Source organism: Budorcas taxicolor, chromosome 24 (genome assembly GCF_023091745.1).
Source record: "Budorcas taxicolor isolate Tak-1 chromosome 24, Takin1.1, whole genome shotgun sequence".
Lineage (NCBI taxonomy): Eukaryota > Metazoa > Chordata > Mammalia > Artiodactyla > Bovidae > Budorcas > Budorcas taxicolor.
Window position 1 is genome coordinate 14,453,737 of NC_068933.1, and position 24,639 is coordinate 14,478,375.

General features: G+C 43.0%; 1 protein-coding gene across 1 annotated transcript; it reads right to left on the minus strand.

Annotated features, from left to right (window-relative positions):
* Positions 1 to 2,726: 2,726 nt before the first annotated feature.
* Positions 2,727 to 23,728, minus strand: CASP3 (caspase 3). Its single transcript, XM_052661483.1, has 7 exons — positions 23,691 to 23,728; positions 11,526 to 11,594; positions 9,979 to 10,103; positions 5,346 to 5,474; positions 4,857 to 5,032; positions 4,398 to 4,518; positions 2,727 to 3,107 (listed from the first exon to the last, which is right to left on the minus strand). The coding sequence occupies exons 2-7, from the start codon at positions 11,576 to 11,578 to the stop codon at positions 2,884 to 2,886; spliced, it is 828 nt and encodes a 275-aa protein (XP_052517443.1). The 5' UTR covers positions 11,579 to 11,594; positions 23,691 to 23,728; the 3' UTR covers positions 2,727 to 2,883.
* Between the last annotated feature and the right edge of the window lie 911 nt (positions 23,729 to 24,639).

The following is a 24,639-nucleotide window of genomic DNA, read 5'->3' on the forward strand; positions in this document are numbered from 1 at the left end:
CTTTAACAGAGTCTTTCTTTAAAAAGTAATTTGCAGCACACAGGACCTAGTTCCCCAACCAGGGACTGAACCTCAGCCTTCTGCACTGCTAGCACGGTCTTAGCCACTGCACCACCAGGGAAATTCCTGCAACAGCCTTAAAGGAGTTATTCCTGCTGCTCTCTACTCCTCGGAAATAGGAATCCCTTATTCCCAATTAGGAGAATTTCAGTTTTCTGACTTAAAAGTAATGTACGTTTACTACAGAAATATTAGAAGAAATGCAAACCACTCATGTTTGCACTTACATTCCTTTGTTAAGAGGGAAATTCTTCCCCTCTCATAATACCTCTCCCAGAGCTGACCATCGGGGAACATAAATGGTTTATTCCATACCTCCCCTCCCCCATTAGCCCTGTTAACAATTTATGGGTAGAAAATGATTCATTTCAGTGATAGCCTTTATACTCTGCTATTCCCCATTCCTCAAAGCAAGGAAACAAACAAAAATATGGTCATATTTAGGGGCTGTGGTTTGTGAGAACTTAGTATCCTTCCTGGCATCATGTAATTTTAGAAACAGGGCCTTCTGAGAGGGCCCTAGAGGGAACAGGAAGGCTCCTTTACCCTATTTGGTAATTTACCACCATCTCAAAGTGTTTGATTAAACGGTCCCGTCACATCATCGTCGGTCCTCCCAAATCAAGCTCTTGGTTAAAAACATTTTAACTTCAATTAGCAGCATATCAGAAACAATAACAGAAACTTGAACGCATTGGTCATTTTAAATTAAAATTTGTATTTGGAAACAGAAATGCATAATAACAAACTTTTTACAAAATTGTCACATAGGAACATACCTTCTGATCCCACAGCATGCTTCATTCACTCAGAAAAAGTTACAGACACAATCAAAACAAAGAGCGTTCATTTATAAATGTGAGCACCGTTGTTTAGCACAAGAAAGCTCATGGGAACCAGTGGGTTACAGCAATGCAGAAGGTTCAGCACCTCCTGAGCAAGCAGGCTCAGAGCCTCCCCGGTCTGCGTCCCATCTCTGGCCTTCAGTTTCCCTGGGCACCAAAGCAGGGAAGATTGGATGCCTGCTCAAGTCCTGGGTGCCCTGCTTCTTGCATTTCAGAGAAAAGTATATGATCATAACAGTATCATTCTCCCTTGATTGTAAACATTAACAGAATAAAAGTTAACATGCTCAAAAATTTTACTGCCGAGGGTGCTATGATTTTTTTCCCCATTTTCTGCAAAGGATGGATGAGGGTCCAGACCATTAGGCCACATTCACTGCTTATACTGGAAAATGAGGAAATGCTAATGAAATTGCTTTTACGGGCTGACATTCAGGAATGGCAGAAAGGGATGTTTTGGAGTGAGTGCAGGACTTGTTCTTCGGGAGAACCGTAGCTCCTGGACAAAGTTCCGTGGTGAGGTGCACACTTGGGCACATCCATGCCCATGCGTAGCAAAGGTGACTGAGACCTTGTTAGCCATGAAGGGCAAAGAGAAACCTTAGTGTTTTCCCCAAACACTCAGAGCCTTTTGTAAACCATATTCAGGTACTTAAGCATTAATTTACGCAATTCCTGAGAAGCTGAAAACTGCAGACCTCCTCCCCCCCAGCGTCAAGTAAGAAGTGGACTGATACTCAGTGGTAGTGATGTCAAGTCTATTTTATAAAATGGACTATCTGCAGAAAGGTGGATAAGAATTCGCTTTAACATCCAATTAAAAGCCATCATTTGAAATAAAACAAAAATTAGAGGGCTAGGATTTTTATGATGACTCTTACCCTCTTTGGAAAATTTCCATTTCAGAAGTTTAATTTGATTCACTTTCTTGGAGCTTCTTGCCTTGGGAGCATCTTCCACACACACCCGTAGCTGTGAAGAATCTAGCCCGTATTCTTTTTCTTGAAGCAGTAATCTATGGCTCTGACCCCACCACACAGAGGCTGCGCAGTGTCCCTGGTCAGGCTCGAACCATCTTCTAATTATGGAGTGCCCAGCTGACGGACTGACTGTTTCTTCCTTCTACCTCACTGTTTATTGAAGTGGTGTTTTAGTATGTCCCTACAGAATTTCTTCAACTCACGCTCTTATCAGTGTGATCGAAGTCTGAGGTTTTGACAGAAGAGCCCTTTAGATACTCTGCAGGCACATGAGGCCCAGCAGCTGCTGGAAGAGTTGTATTTCAGCACCTTATAGTCCTCAATCCGTCGCCCTTTATGATTGCTGCATTTACCCTCAGGGTCAACTTAGTTTTCTCACACCTTCCCAAGTAAGACATTTAGTTCTTTTTCAATGCTAAAACATGATTTCTTTTAAACAGCAAAGATATGCTCAGCACAAACTTCACAAAACCATGAGCTCAAACAGGTGATGTAAAAATACCACTGTCTTAAGATCCAGGTCTTCACGTCTTAGACCACACGTATGGACCACCGAGTTCTAGGATACCTCATTCCATATCATCACTGCTGTTGTTTGACAAAAACCATGGCATGTTCCCTGATACAGTGGCATACCCACATGACTGAAATATACTACTGCAGTGTTTAACTTTTTCCATCATTGCTTGAATATGTGTAGCATAGCATCAGCACTAAACCTCGGTAATTAAGAGAACTGCTAATTTACAGTCATTTTCTTCTCATAATGATTTCTACGATCCAGTTTTATTTCATCTTCGTTAAACTCAGTCTCAACTACCCAATTGTGTTTGAGGTAGCTGCAGAGTAGTTCTATTGCTAGGAAGGTGGCATGTTTCAAAGTTATCACCTGGGTCATTAGGTTAGATTTAGAGGTGTGAGGAAAATATAGTATCAGTTACACCGTTTGGTCACTTGGCATACAAGTTAAAAACAAAAATCATCCGTGTCTTTAGTGATTAGAAATACAGTTCTTTTGTGAGCATAGACATAATACAAGGAATCTGTTTCTTTGCATGAAAAGCAGAATCGGTGGAAAAGGACTCATATTCTGTCGCTACCTTTCGGTTAACCCGAGTAAGAATGTGCATGAGCTCGAGCTTGTGAGCGTACTTTTTCAGCATCTCACAAAGAGCCTGGATGAACCAGGATCCGTACTTTGAGTTTCGCCAGGAATAGTAACCTATAGGGCAAAATATAACCAAAATATCACAGATAGTTGATGTCAGCTGATTTAATCAATTGTGACATATTCATGAAGGTAAAAAACAACATAAACATGCATTGGTATTATTAGCCATAAAAAGAAAAATATACCATAACTTTGGTTCCAGGGGAAAACAAAACAAAAACCAAGTAGATGTTGTCTATATACCTCTGCTTCTGACAAGGAAAACAATTGCAGGCTAACTGCACCACTGAGTGAGAATTCTACTTCCTGGGCTTCCCTTCCAATAGGGAAGAACAGGTTTATAGGCAGAAAATGCAAAAGCAAAGAAATAAAAAAGGATCATTATAAGTAGCATGGTGTTGCAGTGAGATGATTGGCTTATCCAACAACCTGCTTATGTATGCACATACATTTGAGGGTCTTAAATTTGTCTACAGGGAAAAGAATGGAGTATAATAAACATATTATAGCATATTCAAAAGTCCAAAAAGGGGAAATAGTGTATTTATCGTTATTTTCCCAGATAAACTAGTGGATTCATTGCTGTGTTTTTCGCCACGTTGAGTGGTTTGGGGGACCTAATTCCTGGACCTGGGAATGAAACCCGGGCCCACAGTAGTGAAAGCACCAAGTCTTAACCCTTGGATTACCGGGAAGTCCCTGGATCCATTGCTTTTAATCTGAACTGGAAAGATGCCTGGAGGTTAAAATAAATCATATCAACTATATTTTAAAATGTTATACTGTTTAAAAATACACTTGCCCTGTATTTCCAAACACACCCTGAGTTAGTTGTATGAGTAAACAAGTACATGATCAATATATATTAATTTATATGATGACAAGAACACACACACATAACGTGTAATACAACCACAGACAAAGCGCAGGTTGATAACCTAGCCATAAATCATTTTTAACCTTATTTTCTCTTGTTCCACTTCTACCCACTCATATGCTATTCATGTTTATCCTTTCAGTTTCCTAGCTCCCAAAGAATTCCTGGAAAACACACCTCTCTCCTATTTCAGGAAGTGGGTGAAGCTCTGACTTGGCCTGTATTATAATATGGATTCCAGGTGGTGTCAAGTTCATGAATGACATTATGCAAATGTGCTTTCTTACACGGGCACATTTTCTAGCCAAACTGGGCTAAAGACAACTTTTTGAGACTTTTCCGTGGTTAGGGTACCCTAAAACAAGACACAGTGGCTTTTTATGGATATCAAAATCCCTATAGCCTTTGGAACACACTCTTCAGTGTTTAAAATCTACCTATTTCAGTATCTGTAAGTTTCTTACCAGGTGCTGTAGAATATGCATACAAGAAGTCTGCCTCAACTGGTATTTTCTGACAGGCCATGTCGTCCTCAGAACCACTGTCTGTCTCAATACCACAGTCCAGTTCTGTGCCTCGGCAGGCCTAGAGGTTAGAAAATAAACACCTATTTAAAAATTAGAAAAAAAAGAAAAGAAACATTTATTGGAAAAAAATGTGTGTACGTGCAAAATGCGTAACTTATTCCTAAGAAATGCAAAGGCTCTATAAAAACTGATGTTAATTATTCAGAATCATTTTGCTAGAAGTCTAAAAATTAAAGTTTATGCTATGTCTCCTAAGCAGTGGTTTAAATAAATAAAAAAGTAGCAATAGTTTAGTAGCTTCAAGGAAAAAAAAAAAAAATCCTTTGGATAATCCACAATGGAGTAAATTAATCCCTAAAGAAGCCTCAATAACCAAATCGCTCGGTTATCTATTACCTGAATAATGAAAAGTTTGGGTTTTCCAGTCAGACTTCTGCAACAGTCCCCTCTGAAGAAACTTGCTAATTTTTTCAGATCGACGGGTCCATTGGTTCCAAAAATGATTCCTTCTTCACCATGGCTTAGAAGCACGCAAATAAAACTGTTCCTTTTGCTATGGTCTTCTTTAGAAACTGGAAAAACATTTATAGACAAAAAAAACCAATGCAATTTTATTCAACAATTTCATATGTACTGTATGGGAGTAAGATGAAGAAATCTGAGAACCGAACTAAGAGATCGTGTAAACCCAGCTTGGGGAAGAGCAACATACCTCAGACTACTCTAGGGAGTCGGTATGAATACCTCGTTTTACTTACATAAAATGTACAGAGTAGGGCTGTGTACTCTTTAGTTCCACAATTCTCATGCTTTACTTTCATGTAGGTTATAGCTAGATTGTACATACATTGGACAATGAAGGTCATTCTTTTCATTATTTCTTACCGTCGCTCATTAATTCCAACATTTCTTTACATGTAAGATCGTTTTTAATCCTGACTTCGTATTTCAAGCTCGTGAAGGTTTCCCTGAGGTTTGCTGCATCCACGTCTGTACCGGATCGACAGGCCATGCCTTGAATAGAAAGTTACTTTTAATTGCATGAAAAAAAAAGATAAACTGCTTTGAAATGAACTATTCAGGGATCCACACAATCCACAAGAAACTCTTCCTTTCAAATGCTAAGGAAATTCAATATTCTGACAGTGGTGACACTAAGTCTCTTTCATTTCTTCGCATACAAGACACTTCATGATGTAATCTGTTATCTGTGTTCTCTGTTACAGTCACAAAGATGTTTTTCACAGCTGCTTAGACAGTGATAAACAAATGACTTAAATGCCTAAAAAGAGAGATTTGGTTAAATAAATTACAATTCATTTATAATATGGGATACTATGTTGCCACTGAAATTCTGTAGACAAAATTTTGCCATAGGAAAACGGTCACTATTATTAAAAGAAAAAAAAAGAGTAGAAAATAAAAGGATCCTACTTTTAAGAAAAAATTATACACACACACATAAACATACACAAACACATACACATCACCATACACAGACGTATATATCAACACACACCTCACACACTCAGAGGAACTATTTCTTTGATTCTAAGTTTTCAGCAATTCTAAGATACATCAATAGTTTCATCGTATCTTTTCGGGGGAAACAAAAAACCCCCCATAAACCACTAGGCCACATTAACACTTCAAAAGCTTCTAAGCCTTCCGACCACCATGAAACCGTGATCACGACCGGCTTCATCTGCAGAGATGTGGGACCCACAGCACAGAAGAGTCCAGCAGAACTCAAACAAGGCTCTGCAGCTGCTGTGTGGCCTGTACCCCGTAGTCCTGGGCTTTCCTCGCCCCTTAGAGCGCCTTCCACACGCATGTATGGACTGACCGAACAATGCCCTCAGATTTAAAAATCTAAAGTGTTAGGCATAGCAGGGGGAAGGCACTCAGATAAACTTAACACATATGGAGGAGGCAATGGCACCCCACTCCAGCACTCTTGCCTGGAAAATCCCATGGGTGGAGGAGCCTGGTAGGCTGCAGTCCATGGGGTCGCTAAAAGTCTGACACAACTGAGCGACTTCACTTTCCCTTTTCACTTTCATGCATTGGAGAAGGAAATGGCAACCCACTCCAGTGCTCTTGCCTGGAGAGTCCCATTGACAGCGGAGCCTGGTGGGCTGCCGTCTATGGGGTCGCAAAGAGTCAGACACGACTGAATTGACTTAGCAGCAGCAGCAGCAACACATATGAAAAAAAAAACAAAACTAGGTGTTTCCAGCTCCAAATTATTGTTGATTGTCTCTGAGTGGTGTGATTATGAATGATTTAAATTTGTTTCTTTCGCTAATCTATAATTTCTGAAACTTATCACCATATATTATTTTTACAAAATTAGAAGTAAGCTCATCAAGGTTTTGACATTGGAAAAGGGAACACTGGGCACTTGTGTGACAAAGCAATTAAATTCTGGCCCTGGTTTGTGAGACACTTAATAGTTGAACAGAAGACACCAGGCTGTCAGAGATGGTTTTGAGAACCCGACCTTCCCATTTCAAAGCAGAAAAGGAGCTCACTGTAAAGGTAAAGTCAGATTATGGGCCAAAGTATCTTGGGGAGAGAGTTGAACAACGTGCCCCACCCCCTTTAAAGATAAGTAAGTACTCAGGCTGTTGTTGTTTAGTTGTGTTGTGATCCCATGGACTGTAGCCCGCCAGGCTCCCCTGTCCATGGGATTCTCCAGGCAAGAATACTGGAGTGGGTTGCCATTTCCTTCTCCAGGGCATCTTTCTGACGCAGGGATCAAACCCACGTCTCCTGCATTGGCAGGTGGATTAACTACCACTGAGCTGCCTGGGAAACTTGGGCTGTAATGTACACATGATAAACGTAACCAACAATGCTGTACGTTATACATGAAAATTGTTAAGAGAGTAAATCCTAAAAGTTCTTATAACAAGGAAAAGACTTTTTTCTATTTCTTTAATTTCATATCTATATGAGATGATGGCTGTTCACTAAGCTTATTAAGGTCATCATTTCATGATGCATGGAAGTCCAGTCACGCCGCACACCTGAAATTTATGCGGTGCTGTGTGCCAATTATATCTCAATAAACTGGAAGAAAAACACAAGACTCCAGTAAGTTCAACAACGTAAAATTCTATGGGAAGAGGGCATTATAATTAGCAACGCGGGTCAGAATACCTAAGGTTGAAGGTGGTCTCTCAATTTAGAGCCAAAAGCAATATAAACGGGCCAGTTTTAGACACTCATTTTCAACTATGCTTTCCTCATTCCTTATAATGAATCTACACCCAATCCTGCTAATCTTTCCAGTGTAATTTTGCTTTTTCCCCTTTTCACCAGCATTATGATAGATAGCCTCCTAAAGTGAATCAGGAGATTCTAATTTCTTTAATTAAAATTCTAATATGATTAATATGCCAATTCAGAGTTAATCACAGTACCAATTTAAAAGTGAAAAAAAATGAAGGAACAGTCAGTGTTGATTCATATGGTAAATTATGCAAGTCAAGTGAACACTCTATTTCGGGAATGGGACATTATATAATCATTACAATAGCAGATATGGAAATTATACAACAATACAAAAAACTCTTATGTTACATTAAATGGAATAACCAGCATACCATATTGCTTACATGTTATGGATAAAATTTAACTTTGAAACTGTTAAGGAAAAATTACAAGTAATACAGTAGGATGTTAATTAGCTTTTTTAGGATAATAAGCGGAGAAGGCAATGGCACCCCACTCCAGTACTCTTGCCTGGAATATCCCATGGACGGAAGAGCCTGATTGGCTGCGGTCCGTGGGGTTGCTAAGAGTCAGACACGACTGAGCGACTTCACTTTCATGGGTTGAAGAAGGAAAAGGCAACCCACTCCAGTGTTCTTGCCTGGAGAATCCCAGGGACGGGGGAGCCTGGTGGGCTGCCGTCTATGGGACTGCACAGAGTCGGACACTACTGAAGCAACTTAGCAGCAGCAGCAGCAGGATCATGAGGGATTTTATTTTTCATATACTCTTAAAAAAAAAGAAAAAAACCTCTGAAATATGCTATTAGATTCAAGCCAGACATGTACAGGGACTGAGACGTGGATCTGGGAATCAGGCTATTGTGACCCTAAGAGCAATTTCTATAGGGCGGTCGAGGTGATGGAAAGAAGAGGCCAAGTTTAGAACATGCGTTGTCAAGACTTAGGGAAGGAGACAAAAATCAGATCAAAGCTTTGGGGGCAGCAGGAATAAAAAAGATAAGGTCTCTTTAAGGTGGGGAGTCTGTCTTCTTTTCAGGGGAAGACAAAGTCAACAGAACAAACAAAGGCCCAGGAGGTGAAGTGATACAGGGGTGGATTCCCAGCTCAGGCTGGGGGTCGGGCACACCAAGGCCGAGAGGTCCAGCTACTAAATTGTCTGTGGGACTCTGTGCAAGGACTCTTCACCTTTCGGTAACTAATGGTGGTTACTTTCACGGTTGCTAGAAGAATTAAATAAGATTTCTGTGAGGTGCCTCACACAGTTCCTGGAAAGGAAAAATACTTCTCCTTACTATTTGGTGAGATCCTTCCATTAACATGAAAGAGGGAGCAGGAAGATAAAGAAGCAAGGGTTACACAGAAGTCAGGCCTGGGACTTCCCCGGTGGACTGCTGCTGCTAAGTTGCTTCAGTTGTGTCCGACTCTGTGCGACCCCACAGACAACAGGCCACCAGGCTCCTCCATCCCTGGGATTCTCCAGGCAAGAATCCTGGAGTGGGTTGCTATTTCCTTCTCCAATGCATGCTTGCATGCTAAGTCGCTTCAGTCGTGTCCAACTCCATGTGATCCTATGGACGGCAGCCCTCCAGGCTCCTCTGTCCAGGGAATTCTCTAGGCAAGAATCCTGGAGTGGGTTACCATTTCCTTCTCCAATGCATGCTTGCATGCTAAGTTGCTTCAGTCATGTTTGACTCTGTGCGATCCTATGGACGGCAGCCCTCCAGGCTCCTCTGTTCACGGAATTCTCTAGGCAAGAATCCTGGAGTGGGCTGCCATTTTCTTCACCCCCCACCCCCAGTGGTCTAGTGGCTAAGGATCTGCCTGCTTGTGCAGGGAACATGGGTTCAGTCCCTGGTTGGAAAAGATCCCACATGTCACGGGGCAGCTAAGCCCCGTGGGCCGTAACTACTGAAGGCCGCACACTCTATGGCTCGTGCTCTGTAACTAGAGTAGCCCCCGCTAGCTGCAACTAGAGAAAGCCCTGATGCACCAATGAAGACACAGCACAGCCAAAAAAAAAAAAAAAAAAAAACCAACAGAGAGAAGTCAGGGCAGAAGAGGTCAACGTTCGGATAGAAGAGGGAGATTTTGATCATACAGAGAAGGTTTACGAGTTCCTGTTGAAGGATTCGTAGGATCCTGGCTCTGTTTTTACTTCATGGCTATTCTATGTCATTAGTTTATTAACTAATAACATGAGTTCTGTTTTTTTATACTATACCAAATATAAATGGTACAAATACTTGTAAAGGTTTAAAAACTATCACGACACATACCAGTATTTTCGTGGAAGTTCTTATTATTAATTATTATACATAAACCCATTTCAGGATAATCCATTTTGTAACTCTCTTCCAAGGATATTCCGGAGTCCACTGATTTGCTTCCGTGTAAGATCGTTCTGTTTGTAAATCAGACAACAGTTTACAAAGAGAGAAGTGACCAAATGCTGCTCTTCGCATGAACAGAGACTTCTCTAACACGTAAGAACAGTTAACACGTGTTGAATGTAATGTGCCAGGTTGTATGCAACAGGCTTCTCCTCCCTAAAATTTCACAAAAACCCACTTCACAGATAAGGAAGTGATTACGATGAGGCTAACAGTTATGCAGCCCGTGTAAGACACAAGACTGAGAGCATCTGTCGAACTACAGGGTTCACGCTTTATATTGTTTTCCTTTACATTTTATTAAAATTTCATTAAATACATTTTATACTTAGCCACTTCATCCAGCTGGTGGAAGTGGCCCTGGACAGTATGTAAATAAACGGGGGTGGCTATTTTTCAATAAAACTTGATCAGAACAGTCTACAAGCCTGACCCCTGACCTGGCCAGGAATCAGGAAACAACAACGAAACACTGATACCTATTGTTCATGTACCCCATACACTCAGCCTAGGAGTATTTCACATTATATGCAATTTTTTAAAAAATTGTTGGGAAAAGAGTAAAGTAGTAAATTATACTCTGTATCATAGGAAAAGGTAGCAAAATGTGTAAATCACTTTAAAAGGGTTTTTAAAAAGACAAAAGAGGAAGACCAATCTTACCTCTAAGATGAGATTGCATTTCAACAGTTTAATTTTTAGGCAAATTCTTTTGCTAAACAAATACTGCAAAAATCTTTATTAGTAATCTAGTAATAGCTCTGCTGTAACTGTTTAGTACTGTTTAGTACTAAAATTAATATAATTCCCTAGGTGGTCCAGAACAATAATACTATACCTCAAGAAGAAACGTTTAGAATTAAATGTACCCCAAGAGATCCCAAAGGGATAATAACAGACATGGATTAAATTAAGAGTGTTTTGAGTTTTATCTTTTCCCTTTATCCATCTATTGAAGTATTAATAAACAGAATATTCCAAAAAGGAAGACTGGGAAGGAAACAAAAAAGGGGGAAAGATAATCTATAACCAGGCAATTCTTCCCCAGACTGAGAACTTGCATTTTACCTTAGCCTTAAAACTCATAAACAGGAGACCAAAAAAAACCACCCCAAAACACAAACCTCTTATCCTGCAGAGATTCAAGAAGGTGCATCTGCCTCTCCTGGGTCATCCCGCTACCAGAGAGGGGTCTCCAACCACAGGTCAGGCACCCCTCAACCTCCCCGTATTCTATCTAAGTTTTATTTTAAGGAGACTCAGAGAGGACAATTTAACATGTGTACAGTCACACAGCTGTCACATGAGGTAAGAAGTCATCTGGGCCTCTCCGGTTTGAAAGCCCCAATTCTTTCTGCTTCCTCTGAGTTTGCTGTATCATACTACACACACCCACCCTCCTTGCTGGTATGAGATTCCTTTTAAATACTCACGTCTCTGAAGTTTTAATGGATTTTGAATCCACTGAATTTTCAGTGTTCTCCATGGATACTTCTTATTTACTAGAATATAAAGAAAATAGATGTCAATCAAAAGCAGTCATTCTAAGATCACAGCATTATATTAATTATGCCAATGATTATTTATCTAAATAAACGCGCTATATGGACATTTTCACATCAGCAGTACCGTCACTCCCCAGCTTCATCCCTGTCGTGCAAGGCTTGTTTGAGTCAAACCTGAGAACAACAGTCTTCTATAAAGGTGCACACAATGTAGCCCTTTTCTCTCCTTCCTTTTTAATTGAGTTATGAAATGCATGCAGAGCACAGATAAGAAGTGTGCGGCCTGATACAGTTTTACATTTGGCTGCTCCTCTAGATCAAGATACAGATCGCGGCTCGTTTCTACTGCAACAGATCCCATCATTGGTTAAGAACTGTCTTCTAGTTCAACACAGTTAAGACAAAACCTGAAAACTTCCCATAGCAATGGTATGCCTCAAATAACACAATTTTATGATGCTTAGATTCCCAAGAGATTCGGTGCCAGAAGTTCCAAACCTCCACAAAACCTTTACTCTTAAACTAGACACGAGAACCCTACTTTCTCATTTAAGGTGGTCGACTGGCTTGACGAAACCTGGAAGTAAAAACTACAGTTCCTGCTTCCATTCTCCCATCAGGTAATTCTGTTTACCTTGCACAGTGAATGAGTCCTTCTAGTCAAAGCAGCTACCACTTATTGACCATTTATTACACAGCAGGTGCTGTGCTAGGCATCTTATCTTTTATCTTCCCAACAACCCAAAAAGCCAGGAAATCCAGCCCTTAGTGGTGAAATGACTTTGTCTGCAGCCATAGAGCTAATGATGGCGGTCTTCTTCTTCCCTCTCCCGCTGGCTGCCTTGGGAGAAGCCAGTCCCTCACTATTTGTCTGGAGTTCTGCCAGATCTTCTCTGGTTTTCCAAAAGCAAAAGGTACTTCCTATGACCATTAATCTGCCTCCTTAAATAAAGAATATAGAAAAACAGGGACAACAACCTTTCTCCAGCCTCTAGAAGCCCTGCCTATCTTAAAACTCCAACCTAAACAGAACTTTTAACCTTACTCTTATGCTAGAATCAGAAATCCCCATCCACAGGACTCCCTCCTAGGGAGGGAGTCTAGGACTAGAGTTGAACAGTGGATATAGGTAATTAAGAGTCTGGAACTCAGAGAGAGCTCAAGGCTGGAGACATACTGGGGCACTCTGACAATGAAAGGGTTACTAGAGGAAGTAGAGCCAGCAAGAGACTCAAGAGAGGTACAAGAAATGAGAGGACATCAGGTAACTGGGGTGTACCAAAGTGTGCAGAAGTCTTTCAATGAGCATTTGATCATTACAAATCTCGCTAAAAGTTCAGTTCAGATGGGAACAGAAGACCATTAGCTTAGGCAAGAAAGTTATGGGGACAGTAGAGATTGTCAGGAAAAATTGTCCAAGACTTGGAAATAGGCAAAAGAAATTACTGGATATTATTTTCGGGTTCAGTTCAGTTCAGTCGCTCAGTCGTGTCCAACTCTTTGCGACCCCATGAACCACAGCACGCCAGGCCTCCCTGTCCATCACCAACTCCCGGAATGCACCCAAACCCACGTCCATTAAGTCGGTGATACCATCCAACCATCTCATCCTCTGTCGTACCCTTTTCCTCCTGCCCTCAATCTTTCCCAGCAGCAGGGTGATGCTGGGCATAATTGTCAGAGAAAGCTCAGGGATTATCTGATTTTATAGGTTTTTTTTTTTAAAAGATTAAACATTTTTTTTATTTGAGTATAAGTGGTTTACAGTGTTGTGCTACAGCAAAGAGAATCAATTATACATATATCCAATCTTTTTTAGATTCTTTTCCCATATAGGTTATTACAGAATATTGAGTAGAGTTCCCTGTGCTATATTGTAGGGCCTTATTAGTTATCTATTTTATATATGACTTCCCTGGCGGCTCAGACAGTAAAGCGTCTGTCTACAATGCGGGAGACCTGTGTTCGATCCCTGGGTCAGGAAGATTCTCTGGAGAAGGACATGGCAACCCACTCCAGTACTCTTGCCTAGAAAACCCCATGGACGGAGGAGCCTGGTGTCCATGGGGTCACAAAGAGTTGGACACGACTGAGCGACTTCAAATATATACATATTTTATATATAGTAGTGTGTATATAGGGTCTCCCCAGTGGCTCAGTGGGTAAAGAATCCGCCTGCAATGCAGCAGACACAAGAGACGTGGGTCTGATCCCTGGGTCAGGAATATCTCCTGCAGGAGGAAATGGCAACCCAGTCCAGTATTCTTGCCTGAAAATTCCCATGGACAGAGGAGCCTGGTGGGCTACATTCCAAAGGGTTGCAAAGAGTCGGAAGCGGCTGAGAGACTAAGCACACACACTGTGTGTATGTCAATCCCTATCTCCTAATTTATCCCTCCCGCCCCTGCCCTTTACCCCCTGGTAACCGTTAAGTTTCATTTTCTACATCTGTAACTCCATCTCTGTTCTGTAGATAAGTTCATTTGTACAGGGCGTCCTCTTTTGACTGACTCCCTGACTAGGCTATTTTACAACTTGTAGGAAGTTAAGCCACAGGAAAGGGAAGCCATGCAAATGACTCTTACTGACAGCAGTGAAAATAAATTTTGTCTTGAAGTGATATAACTAATTTGCAACTTGCAGAAAAGATGACCCTCTCAAATAACACTTTATTGTTCTACAGGATATTAACCAGTTTCCCTTCTACTAACAAATTCATTTCATTGTTTCCAACCATTTATATCTATGTTTGTTGTTTAAAGTCTCCTTTGAACTGGTCTTATCCTACTAGTTCTATTATCAGTTAACTGAATAAGATATTTGACATGTATTCCATATTTACACAGCATCCAATTTTATACCTTTTGAAAATTATACTTTAAAAGGATTGTTGCTGCAGTGGGTACTCCAGTGTTCTTGCCTGGAGAATCCCAGGGATGGGGGAGCCTAGTGGGCTGCTGTCTATGGGGTCGCATAGAGTCGGACATGACTGAAGCGACTTAGCAGCAGCAGCAGCAGTGGGTTGAGGAGACAAAGGGAAAAGAAAAAATGAATAAACACAACATGAGTAAGTCAACATAGTTCTACTGTGAAGGGGCAAGGAGAGGGGATGATAGCTGAAGTGGGACCAGGAGTAGAGGACACTTCCTGTTTGGCCTGGTTTTAAAGACGAGCCATCTTAGGCATGCTTTTATGCTGATGAGAATCATCCACAGAAAGTGAGAAATTAATAAGGCAATAGGAGAAAAAGAACAAAGTTCTTGAACGAATGAGAGAGTCTGTGAATCTAGTTCACATATGGAGAGAGAGGTATTGGCCTCAGGTAAGAACAAGAACACCTATGATAATCCTGGACAGCATATTAAAAAGCAGAGACATCACTTTGCTGACAAAGGTCCGTCTAGTCAAAGCTATTTCCAGTAGTCATGTACGGATGTGAGAGTTGGACTATAAAGAAAGCTGAGCACCAAAGAATTGATGCTTTTGAACTGTGGTGTTGGAGAAGACTCTTGAGAGTCCCTTGGACTGCAGGTGATCCAACCAGTCCATCCTAAAGGAAATCAGTCCTAAACAGTCTTTGAAAGGACTGATGAGGAGGCTGAAGCTCTAATCCTTTGGCCACCTGATGCAAAAAGCTGACTCATTGGAAAAGACCCTGATGCTGGGAGAGACTGAAGGCAGGAGGAGAAGGGAACGACAGAGGATGAGATGGTTGGATGGCATCACCAACTTAATGGCCATGAGTTTGGGCAAACTCTGGGAGATAGTGAAGGACAGGGATGCCTGGTGTGCTGCAGTCCATGGGGTCACAAAGAGCTGGACACGACGTGGCAACTAAACAAAGAACAAGTAAAGGCTCGACAGGGAGGCCTGCCGTGCTGCAATTCATGCGGTCGCAAAGAGTCAGACACGACTGAGCGACTGAACTGAAAGACTCATCCATTGTCATGCAAGGAAGACAAACTGTGTGGCACAAAGTATGAAGGCTGGTAACCTGGATGCAAGGAGGATGAGGAACTCCTCGTAGGATCACATCCACTTGCTCTCTCGTTAGAAAACAGAGACAAAAATCCCCAATAAATAAATGCATTTTACCACGTAATACAAAAACTAACCATGCATACATCTAGCACAGGTGTATGAGACAGGCGTGTCCAGACATGAGTGGGAGGGACACAAGTTGGTATTACCTCCTGAGAACATGTTGATAACATGTCTCGCCATGTCTCAACAGAAGCCTTAAAGTGTGCTCTAGGAGACTTATACTGCTAAGAATGCAGCCTAAGGAAGCAAACATTTCCAGCTCAACACAGTTTAAAGCAAAACCTCTCGCTGGCCCTACTTCCTCTAGTAACCCTAATCTAGAGATTAGGGAGAGGAGAGAAGGGGAGGCATATGCACTACTCATCAAAATATTGAAAACTTGGACAGAGAAACAGTGAAGCCTCGATGTAGCCAATACACTGGTTATATAGCATCTTTACCTTTTAACCTGTTTATTAACAGTAACTATCTCTGGGTGATGGGATTACTGGCAACTTAATTACTCTTCAATGTTTTTGTATTTTTTTTCTGTAACATCTTTTTAAAAGTTAGGAAATAGTAACACAGATTATTTTATAAAATATATCTTTCAACAGTGGTGGACTGTATCAACCAGTACTGTGCTAGCCAATTTCAGCTCTCAGCCCTGTTTCGAAAGCAATAATAAGGGTATGTTACGTATGAAAATCCCATGGACAGAGAAGCCTGAGAGGTTACAGTCCAAAAGGATCACAAAGAGCTGAACATGACTGAGCGGCTGAACATGCAAAAACATGCACTCTTCTGAAAGCAACAACACTTCCTTGACTGCTGTGGATCACATCCCAGTCTGTCTTTCTCTTTTTCTTCCATAAGTACAATAAACATGTATTATTAGGTACAGAGAAATCTCAAACTTCCTCGAACCAGAAATACGGAGGCCAACTTGCCTCAGTGCATGTCAAAATAATTATCTACCCATAGTTGAAAAATAAAGCTTTGGTTAAGCTTTGGTTTATTTTTATTTAAAAATAAAGCTCTGATTAATTGAGAGAACAGTACAGGGTAGCTAGTAATTGTGGAAACGTAGGCAGATACATAACAAATGGTTTATTGATATTATATTGTAATCCATGAGAAAACAGTATTATCTATATTTCGAGACTTTCCAGCCAGCTTGTGGAAAATCTGGAGTGAAAACACAGTGGAATGGGAAAATAAGACTTAATAAAGATAATTTCTGAAGGGGAACACAGAGCTCCTGCCAGTGTCTTTCTGGCTCCAGGGTTTTGCCTCAAACTGGCCCTTTGAGTAAGTTTGCCAAGTGTGGGGTATACTGTATATATTCAGGAACCCCTAAATGCTGCTATGTTCCATCAGTGATCAAGGCCTTAAGGTCTTTTTACCAAATACTTCTGCAAAGAGTGATTATTGGACTGAAATACTAACTTCTAACAATTTTTTATTTCTTGCCATCAATAAAGCTCTGGGAATAAAGTTATTCTATCCTTGTGACTGATAATAGGAGGTTTAGATTTACATAGCAGCCAGCTTTCCAGAGTTTTAAAATACAGCTGTCTCTTGAACAACTGGGGTTTGAATGGGACAGGTCCACTTACACGTGGATTTTTTAAAATAGCAAATCTACAGCATTACACCATCCAAGGTTGGCTGAAATCCACGGACATGGAACTGTGGATACGAAGTGCCTGCTATAAATTATACACTCAGATTTTCAACTGTGGGGAGAGTCCCTTCTGTTGTTCAAGGGTCAACTGTGTTTGGCTTCTTGGTTTACACCATGGTTAAGATTTCATCTAAATATAAGGTGACTTTCAAGTAATAACTTCCTTTTCATACATTTAATCAACTTTCTTTAACCAAATCATTCTTAAAAGTTAAAAAAATTTCAGCTAGATTATCGTTAATATAAGTAACTGTAATTAATAATTTCCAAAATTAGACATCAGAGACAATTTTGTTTCAATAAGGTATTTGATGGCTGAAAGGAAAAAAAAACACCTGAATTCTCTTAGAATAGGATTTTTCTATTTGATAAGGATTTCTCAGGAACAAATACTATAATGTATTATTTTGTTCCCTTTATTATTCATAGACTATTGACAATTTATATAATGGTAAGTAAAATCCTCACTGCATCAGACATTTGCTTTCTGCCTGTCACCATCTGTTTTTCCCACACGAAAGCATCTAATCCACACTCTTGGGAGCAGCGCTTTGGTTTCTGCAGAACCAAAGGGGTTAAACTCAGTATGACCTCATCTCCATTAACGAATGCCTGGCTGAATATAAGTTATTCTAGGTGTGGTGATCTCATCTCAGAAGGATAAAAAAAATTGTCCCCCAAGGGGGAAAAATGGCCTGTATGATGACAAGGAGTTTCAATTCTTAGAACACTGTCATTTGACCAAACATAAATAGGAAAAATACACAATAGGGGCTTAAAAATACATTGCAGCATACCAATGGACTTAACACTAACTGCTTCTTACTGTACTGAGTATATAATTCTTCCCATCAGTTCAGGGTGCTCATGATAAATTTCTGAACACATTTTGGGTCCTAGGGGAATTCTAAGGTAGACCAGTTGCTATTAGGTGGGAGCCTGGAACCTGGCTCTTATAATCAAGCCTCTGAATTCCTAGATCCATTAAACACTTGCCAATGAAGCTCTAAGAGCCAGATGATTCGAAAGCTAAAGGTCCTTCCAACGATGCTTTGAGGCATAGTGATTTCCATTTTCATAGTTCAGCTGACTGAGGCTTACAGCAGATAAGTAACTTAGGACTCTGTCCTAACTAGGATCTGTCAGCTTCCCTCACTTCTCCATGTTACTACTACCTAGGAGGAGTAATGCTATCACTAATTTCAAGGAAGGAAACAAATCCATGACCTAGAAATACTGAGACAGAAAGCATAAATAACATGATAGAAACTGACTGCAGGGACAATGAAATAGTATAAAGTACACTTTCTCTAATTCATGAAGAAAACAGGAATGATGGTTATGGTGTTTGGGGGGCCACTAGGTAATTTACTTCTAAAAGTAAAATTACAAAATAGGAATAACTTTCCTATTAAGCATCGAGCAGTTTTTTCTATATCTCTGCTTGTCTCTAAAGGAAAGGTGAAGACTTTTCGCTATGATTTCTGGGGAGATTATTTAGTCCTTCTTCAGTATCTGTGGAGGATTCATTCCAGGACACCCACCTCCCCTTCATTCCCCACCCCACCCTTGCTGCCCCCATACCAAAATCCACAGATGCGCATGTCCCTTCATGTACAGTGGTTCCACATATGGTTACAGATCCTACAGACAAGACAGGTGGCCGGTACTTTGGCCAAGGAACTTGAAAAACATCGGGATTACATTTATTACCAACTAGAGAGAACAAATGATGAAGGACTGGTGCTGAAGCTGAAACTTCAATACTTTGGCCACCTGATGCGAAGAACTGACTCATTTGAAAAGACCGTGATGCTGGGAACGACTGAAGGCAGGAGGAGAAGGGGACGACAGAGGATGAGATGGTTGGATGGCATCACCGACTCAATGGACATGAGTTTGAGTAAACTCCAGGAGTTGGTGATGGACAGGGAGGCCTTGCGTGCTGCAGTTCATGGTGTCGCAAAGAGCTGGACCACGACTGAGCGACTGAACTGAATTGAGAGAGGACAAAAATCTCAAAAGCAGTCATGTTTCTAGATTTGGTAAGTGAAAGAGAAACAAGATTTTCTTTTTTTCACAATAGTTTGGATAAGTGGAGATTTCCGCTGTGACATCCTAGAGCTTTTACTGAAATAATTTCCTAACTCGTCCCTGCATTTCTTTGGGAAGAATCACCAAACTGGATACTATCATTTGGCCTGGTGAAGTCAGATTGTTAATATTTATTTTGTAATAAAGGAGGAATTTCACACATGGCAAGTAAAATTAAATACAGAAGAAACTTAGTTCCGTTGCGCCACACGAACAAAACCATTCTTTCCTTTTCTCTGGCAAGGCCCACACCACCAGGGAGACAGACAGGAGGGCTGCCCACTACTCGAAGCCACAAGCCAGAACGGACACAATGCTTACTGAGCGCCAAGGGGCTACATCCCCTCACCTGATGCCATCCTAAGATGGTATCCCTGACGGGGCAGAAGAAGAAACGGGAAGTCCTTGCCGACCTAAGTATTATGAAATAAACCTTGAATGAAGGCTCTGGGATGCCTTTTATAAAAATTACAGATAACCTCTAAGACCTCCTTCCTCCCACTGAAAATCAATCCTTTGTAGAAACAATTCAGTTTTACAACCACCTGCCAAAGAAAGTCTGAAACTGCGAAAAGCCAGGGTCAGTAATGTTTATTCATTTGTGCCGGAACAACTGACTGAACACCAACTGTGTGGGGGTGTCATAAACCCTGAGTGTTTGAAGTAATGGAGAATAAGATCTATCCCTGTGTGTGACCTGCCCTGAAGCTCACTATATTCAAAAGTGGCTCAACAAGACAGGTGCCGATGTACAGTACCAAAAAGAGAACTTCGTCGTGTGCTCAGCTGTGTCTGACTCTTTGCGACTCTGCGGATTGTAGCCAGTCAGGCTCCTCTGTCCATGGGATTGTCCAGGCAAGAAAACTGCAGTGGGCTGCCACTTCCTCCTCCAGGGAACTAACCTGTATCTCCTGCACTGGGACGTGGATGCTTTACCACTGAGCCACCAGGGGAACTTTGTCTTACTCTACTCTAATGCAGATACTCTCAAAACAATTTGAAGAACAAAATAGGTGGAGAATTAAATAACATTACATAGAGATTTACAGAGCATTGTCACAGACATTATCTCATTTTATCCCCATAATAACCCTCCAAAGTACGTATATTAACTGCTGCCTGATTTATGGATGAACCAGGAAAGTACTGCCTTTGGGAAGTGGCCTCAGGTTCTATGACAGCCCAGCCCCTATCCCCCTCCATTTTACTTGGATTTGTTGCAAGCGTGCACAACAGTAGCTAACAGTCTAAGCACTCTACGTCTTGTAGATCCAAACACCAGTGCTTCCATCTTCGAGGCAGAGCCTAAAGAACTCATACTAGGCACCAGAACTGACCTAATGCCATTCACAGAAAGACTGGTTTTCAGCGTCACAAGGGGCTGAAGCAGTAGGAGGTTGTGTTAAATTAGGTGTGAAAGCAAAACAGTGAGGAAGCATTGTAACTGCCTCTATCAGACGTCAGTCTCTTAAAATCAGTTATAATTGCCTCTATCAGATTGCAGTCTCTTAAAATGCAAGGAGGCTAGGCCTCTTTTTTCAGGATTGTGAAAGCAAATCTGACGTAGCTAGATATGTTTCTCTTCTTTCTTACTGGGAACAGGTTTTATTGCTACACTGCAACTTACTGTTCATTCCTTCATTCATTAAAACACATTTTAACCTTCAAAAGCCTTCATTGCAAAAGAGCAAAGCAAAACCAAATCTCAAACAGCAGGTTGGGGTAGGGATGGTTTAAACTTTTACATTTCATTCTTAGAGATCACGTAACTCTAATATATTCAAAGTGGCAGAGTGCATTTTGACACAGGCAGGTCTATGCAGCTTGCTCAGCACCATCCTGCATACACACACTGTCAGAGCAAATCCTGTATTTCACCTCTACCATTCCTTTCTAGTACGCATCATTTAATTATAATTTGCTAAGTAACCTTAAAATACATTCATTTTTTTCTAGATAGGGCATAATTATCAATAAAAAAAAGCATAATATTGTAGTATTGGCATTCATTTGTACCAGGTCCTGGATATGAAGAAAGACAAGCAACAAGATAACAAGCCAGAGTTCCGTGTGGAATTTGCTTAGGAGCTAATAGAGGAGAATGTAAAAAGCACCTGCAAAGGATATGACTCTTTTTCCTCTCAGGACCAGGCGGATGCAAAAGGAATACAAAATAGATAAGACTTAACCAATGGCACCCCACGCCAGTACTCTTGCCTGGAAAATCCAACGGATGGAGGAGCCTGGTGGGCTGCAGTCCATGGGGTCGCTAGGAGTCGGACACGACTGAGCGACTTCCCTTTCACTTTTCACTTTTATGCATTGGAGAAGGAAATGGCAACCCACTCCAGTATTCTTGCCTGGAGAATCCCAGAGATGGGGGAGCCTGTCGTCTATGGGGTCGCAGAGTCGGACACGACTGAAGCGACTTAGCAGCAGCAGCAGCAACCTTGAAATGTTGAATCAGAACATAAGCATCAGAAGTTTCTCAAGGAAAGGTGTCGTTATGGGAAGAGAGGGGGAAGGCAAGACTGTTTGAGGAAGAGGATAGTTGCTGTTGAGATCAGCATGGCTGTGCAGAATGTGACAGATAAGGCAGCGGAATGGACCAAGGAGCCAACCTGTGCTTGACTTTGTTAACTGTTAAGGGGCTGGATTTATCCTTCGGGCAAAGGAACAGCTTTCTGGATTTTTATTCTGTAAGATGCCTCAGCGACTGGAGAAGGGCAGAGGACACAGACATAATGGAGGCCAATGAGGAGGCTCCTATAGCCAGCTGAGCGCTTCAGTCAATTCAGTTCAGTCGCTCAGCCCCATGAGTCGCAGCACGCCAGGCCTCCCTGTCCATCTAGGGTGGCTTGAATCTGAGATGGAGAGAAAAGGCTAGATCCACTGGATTTCAGGAGGTCTAAGAGGCTTGGCCACCAACTGGAGGAGCCGGGAGAGTTAGCTGAGAAGGTTGGTTCCTAGTTTTTGGCATGGGAGCCACATCCTGAGAACTGGGAAAGAGGCTGCTGCCTTGGGAAGTAAGGTTTGATAGCAGACCCACTGGAAACAGGAGTGACTAAGGAACTCTTATTCAACTTGGGCTGAGAGGATTTCACATAGGCTTCCTTAAAGTGATTCAGACGTTTAAAAAGCCTGCGATGTAGGAGATGTGGGAATATCACAGCCTAAGGGATTTGGGCCAGGAAAAATAGTCATCAGCACGAGCTAGAAGGATTCATGTAAGCCTTCAGGTCTGAAAATGAACAGGAGTTTAATACTTGAAACTGGGACTTCCCGGGTGGCTAAGTGGTAAAGAATCCGCCTGCCAATGCAGAAGAGGCAGCTTCCATCCCTGAGTAGGGAAGATCCCTTGGAGGAGGAAATGGCAACCCACTCCAGTATTCTTGCCTGGAGAATCCCCTAGATCGAGGAGCCTGGCGGGCTATACAGTCCATGGGGTCGCAAAGAGTTGGACACGATTGAGCGACTGACCACGCATACACTTGAAATCACCTCTTTGAAAAGCAGAGTCACACCATTTCAACCTGAAAAAAAAAAAATCTAGACAAAGGCAGCAGAGGCCAAATCCTCGTCTGAAACAGGAGGATAAGCCCCGAGGGCCAAAGCCTCGGAAACAGCGCCAGCCAGGCTCCTGCCCTCAGGCCATCTACCCTCCGCGCTCATCTTCCTCACCACCTTTCCTATTCAAATTTCAGCCTGCGATTTCCTCTGCCTCCCTCTCCCGAGTCCCACCTCCACCACTCAGCCTCGGCGCTCCCGCCTGGCCTCCCCGCGCCTCTCCTCCCCCAGCTCAGCCACCAGGGTCAAGCCTCCTGCTACCAGGCTTCAGCGTTCCGACCGGGTCTCCCGACCCTCCCCCCCTCCCCCCATTCTCGGCCAGGCCACCTGTCCCCCGGGCTCGGCGTCTGCGGCCAGGTGTCCGCTCCCCAGCCTCCCGCTGTCTGGCCGGTCTCCCGCCACCCCCCGATCCAGCCTCTATCCTCGGCTCATTCTCGGTCCCCCGGGGTTCGGCTCCTGCAGCCGGATCACCGTCTCCCGGCCCGGCCTCCAATCCCCCGCCCCAGCCCCGTGTCTCTGCATCTGCGGGCTTCAGCGCTCGTTCCCGCCCTCGCTGTCGTGGCAAAACAAAGGATCCGCCGCCGGATCGTGCCTGCATCCTGTCTCCTCCTCGGGGTAGCTGCAGGCCGTTGCAGGTCCCCAGGGCAGGCGCTGGGCTTGGGGGCAGGGGGTGGTGGTGGAGGGAACCAGCCTAGGACTGACGGCGCGACGGCATCACTCACCGTTCAGCCACAATGTTGCAGCTCTGCTGGACTCCACTCCTGGTCTGCTTCCGCCGCAGCGGCGCTCAGAGTTGACCCTCAGAGCAGGCCCCGCCCCTGGCCCCGCCCATCACCCGCCCCTCTGCTTTGAGGGCTCAGTTCAGCCCCGACACGTCCATCAGACCCCGACTCGCCCCTCCGCGCGCCCCGCCCGCCCTTGAACCCCGCCTCCTCAAGGCCCCGCCCCACCGGAACCCCGCCCCCTCATAGACCCCGCCCCGCACGACAACTCTGTCCTCTCACGGGTCGAGCGAGCTCCAGCGTCCCGGCGACGGTGCGTAAGCGGTTCCCGGCTGTTGCTTGGTTGTGGTCCCTGTTCTGCTCTAGGACGCCGCCTCCTTAGAGGCCCGTGCGCTCCCCTACTTCCTGCTCCTGCCCAGTTCCCGCGCTCGGTTTGAAGATTCCGTCCCGCCCCCGGAGGCAGAGCTCGTGTCCAGCCAGCCGCAGAGGAGCCACGGGTTCCGCCCCCCGCGAAAGTTTTGGAGGTAAACGGAGGCCGGACCCCTGGGTAGAGAGCAAGACGTTACCAGCGGGCCTTCCGGGAGGGCAAACCGTCTCTTCCCGCCCATTCTCACTGCCCCTTCCCCCACTAGCCCGCCAGGCTCTTCTGTCCACGGGATTCTCCAGGTGGGAATACTGGAGCGGGTTGCCATGCTCTCCTCCAGGGGATCTTCCCGAGTCACGGATCGAACCCAGGTCTCCCTCATTGCAGGCGGATTCTTTCTCATCTGAGCCACCAGGTATTATTTACTTCGTTCTGTGTTATGGCTACCATTCCTTCAGTGCTTATCTGTGCTCTAACATTGTGGTAATGTCTTTTCAACAACCCCTGGAGGTAGGAATAACAGTTCGCACCTGGGCTTTAAAAGGTTAAAAAGGTTGGTTTGCTCTTGGTAAGGGTTATGCAACT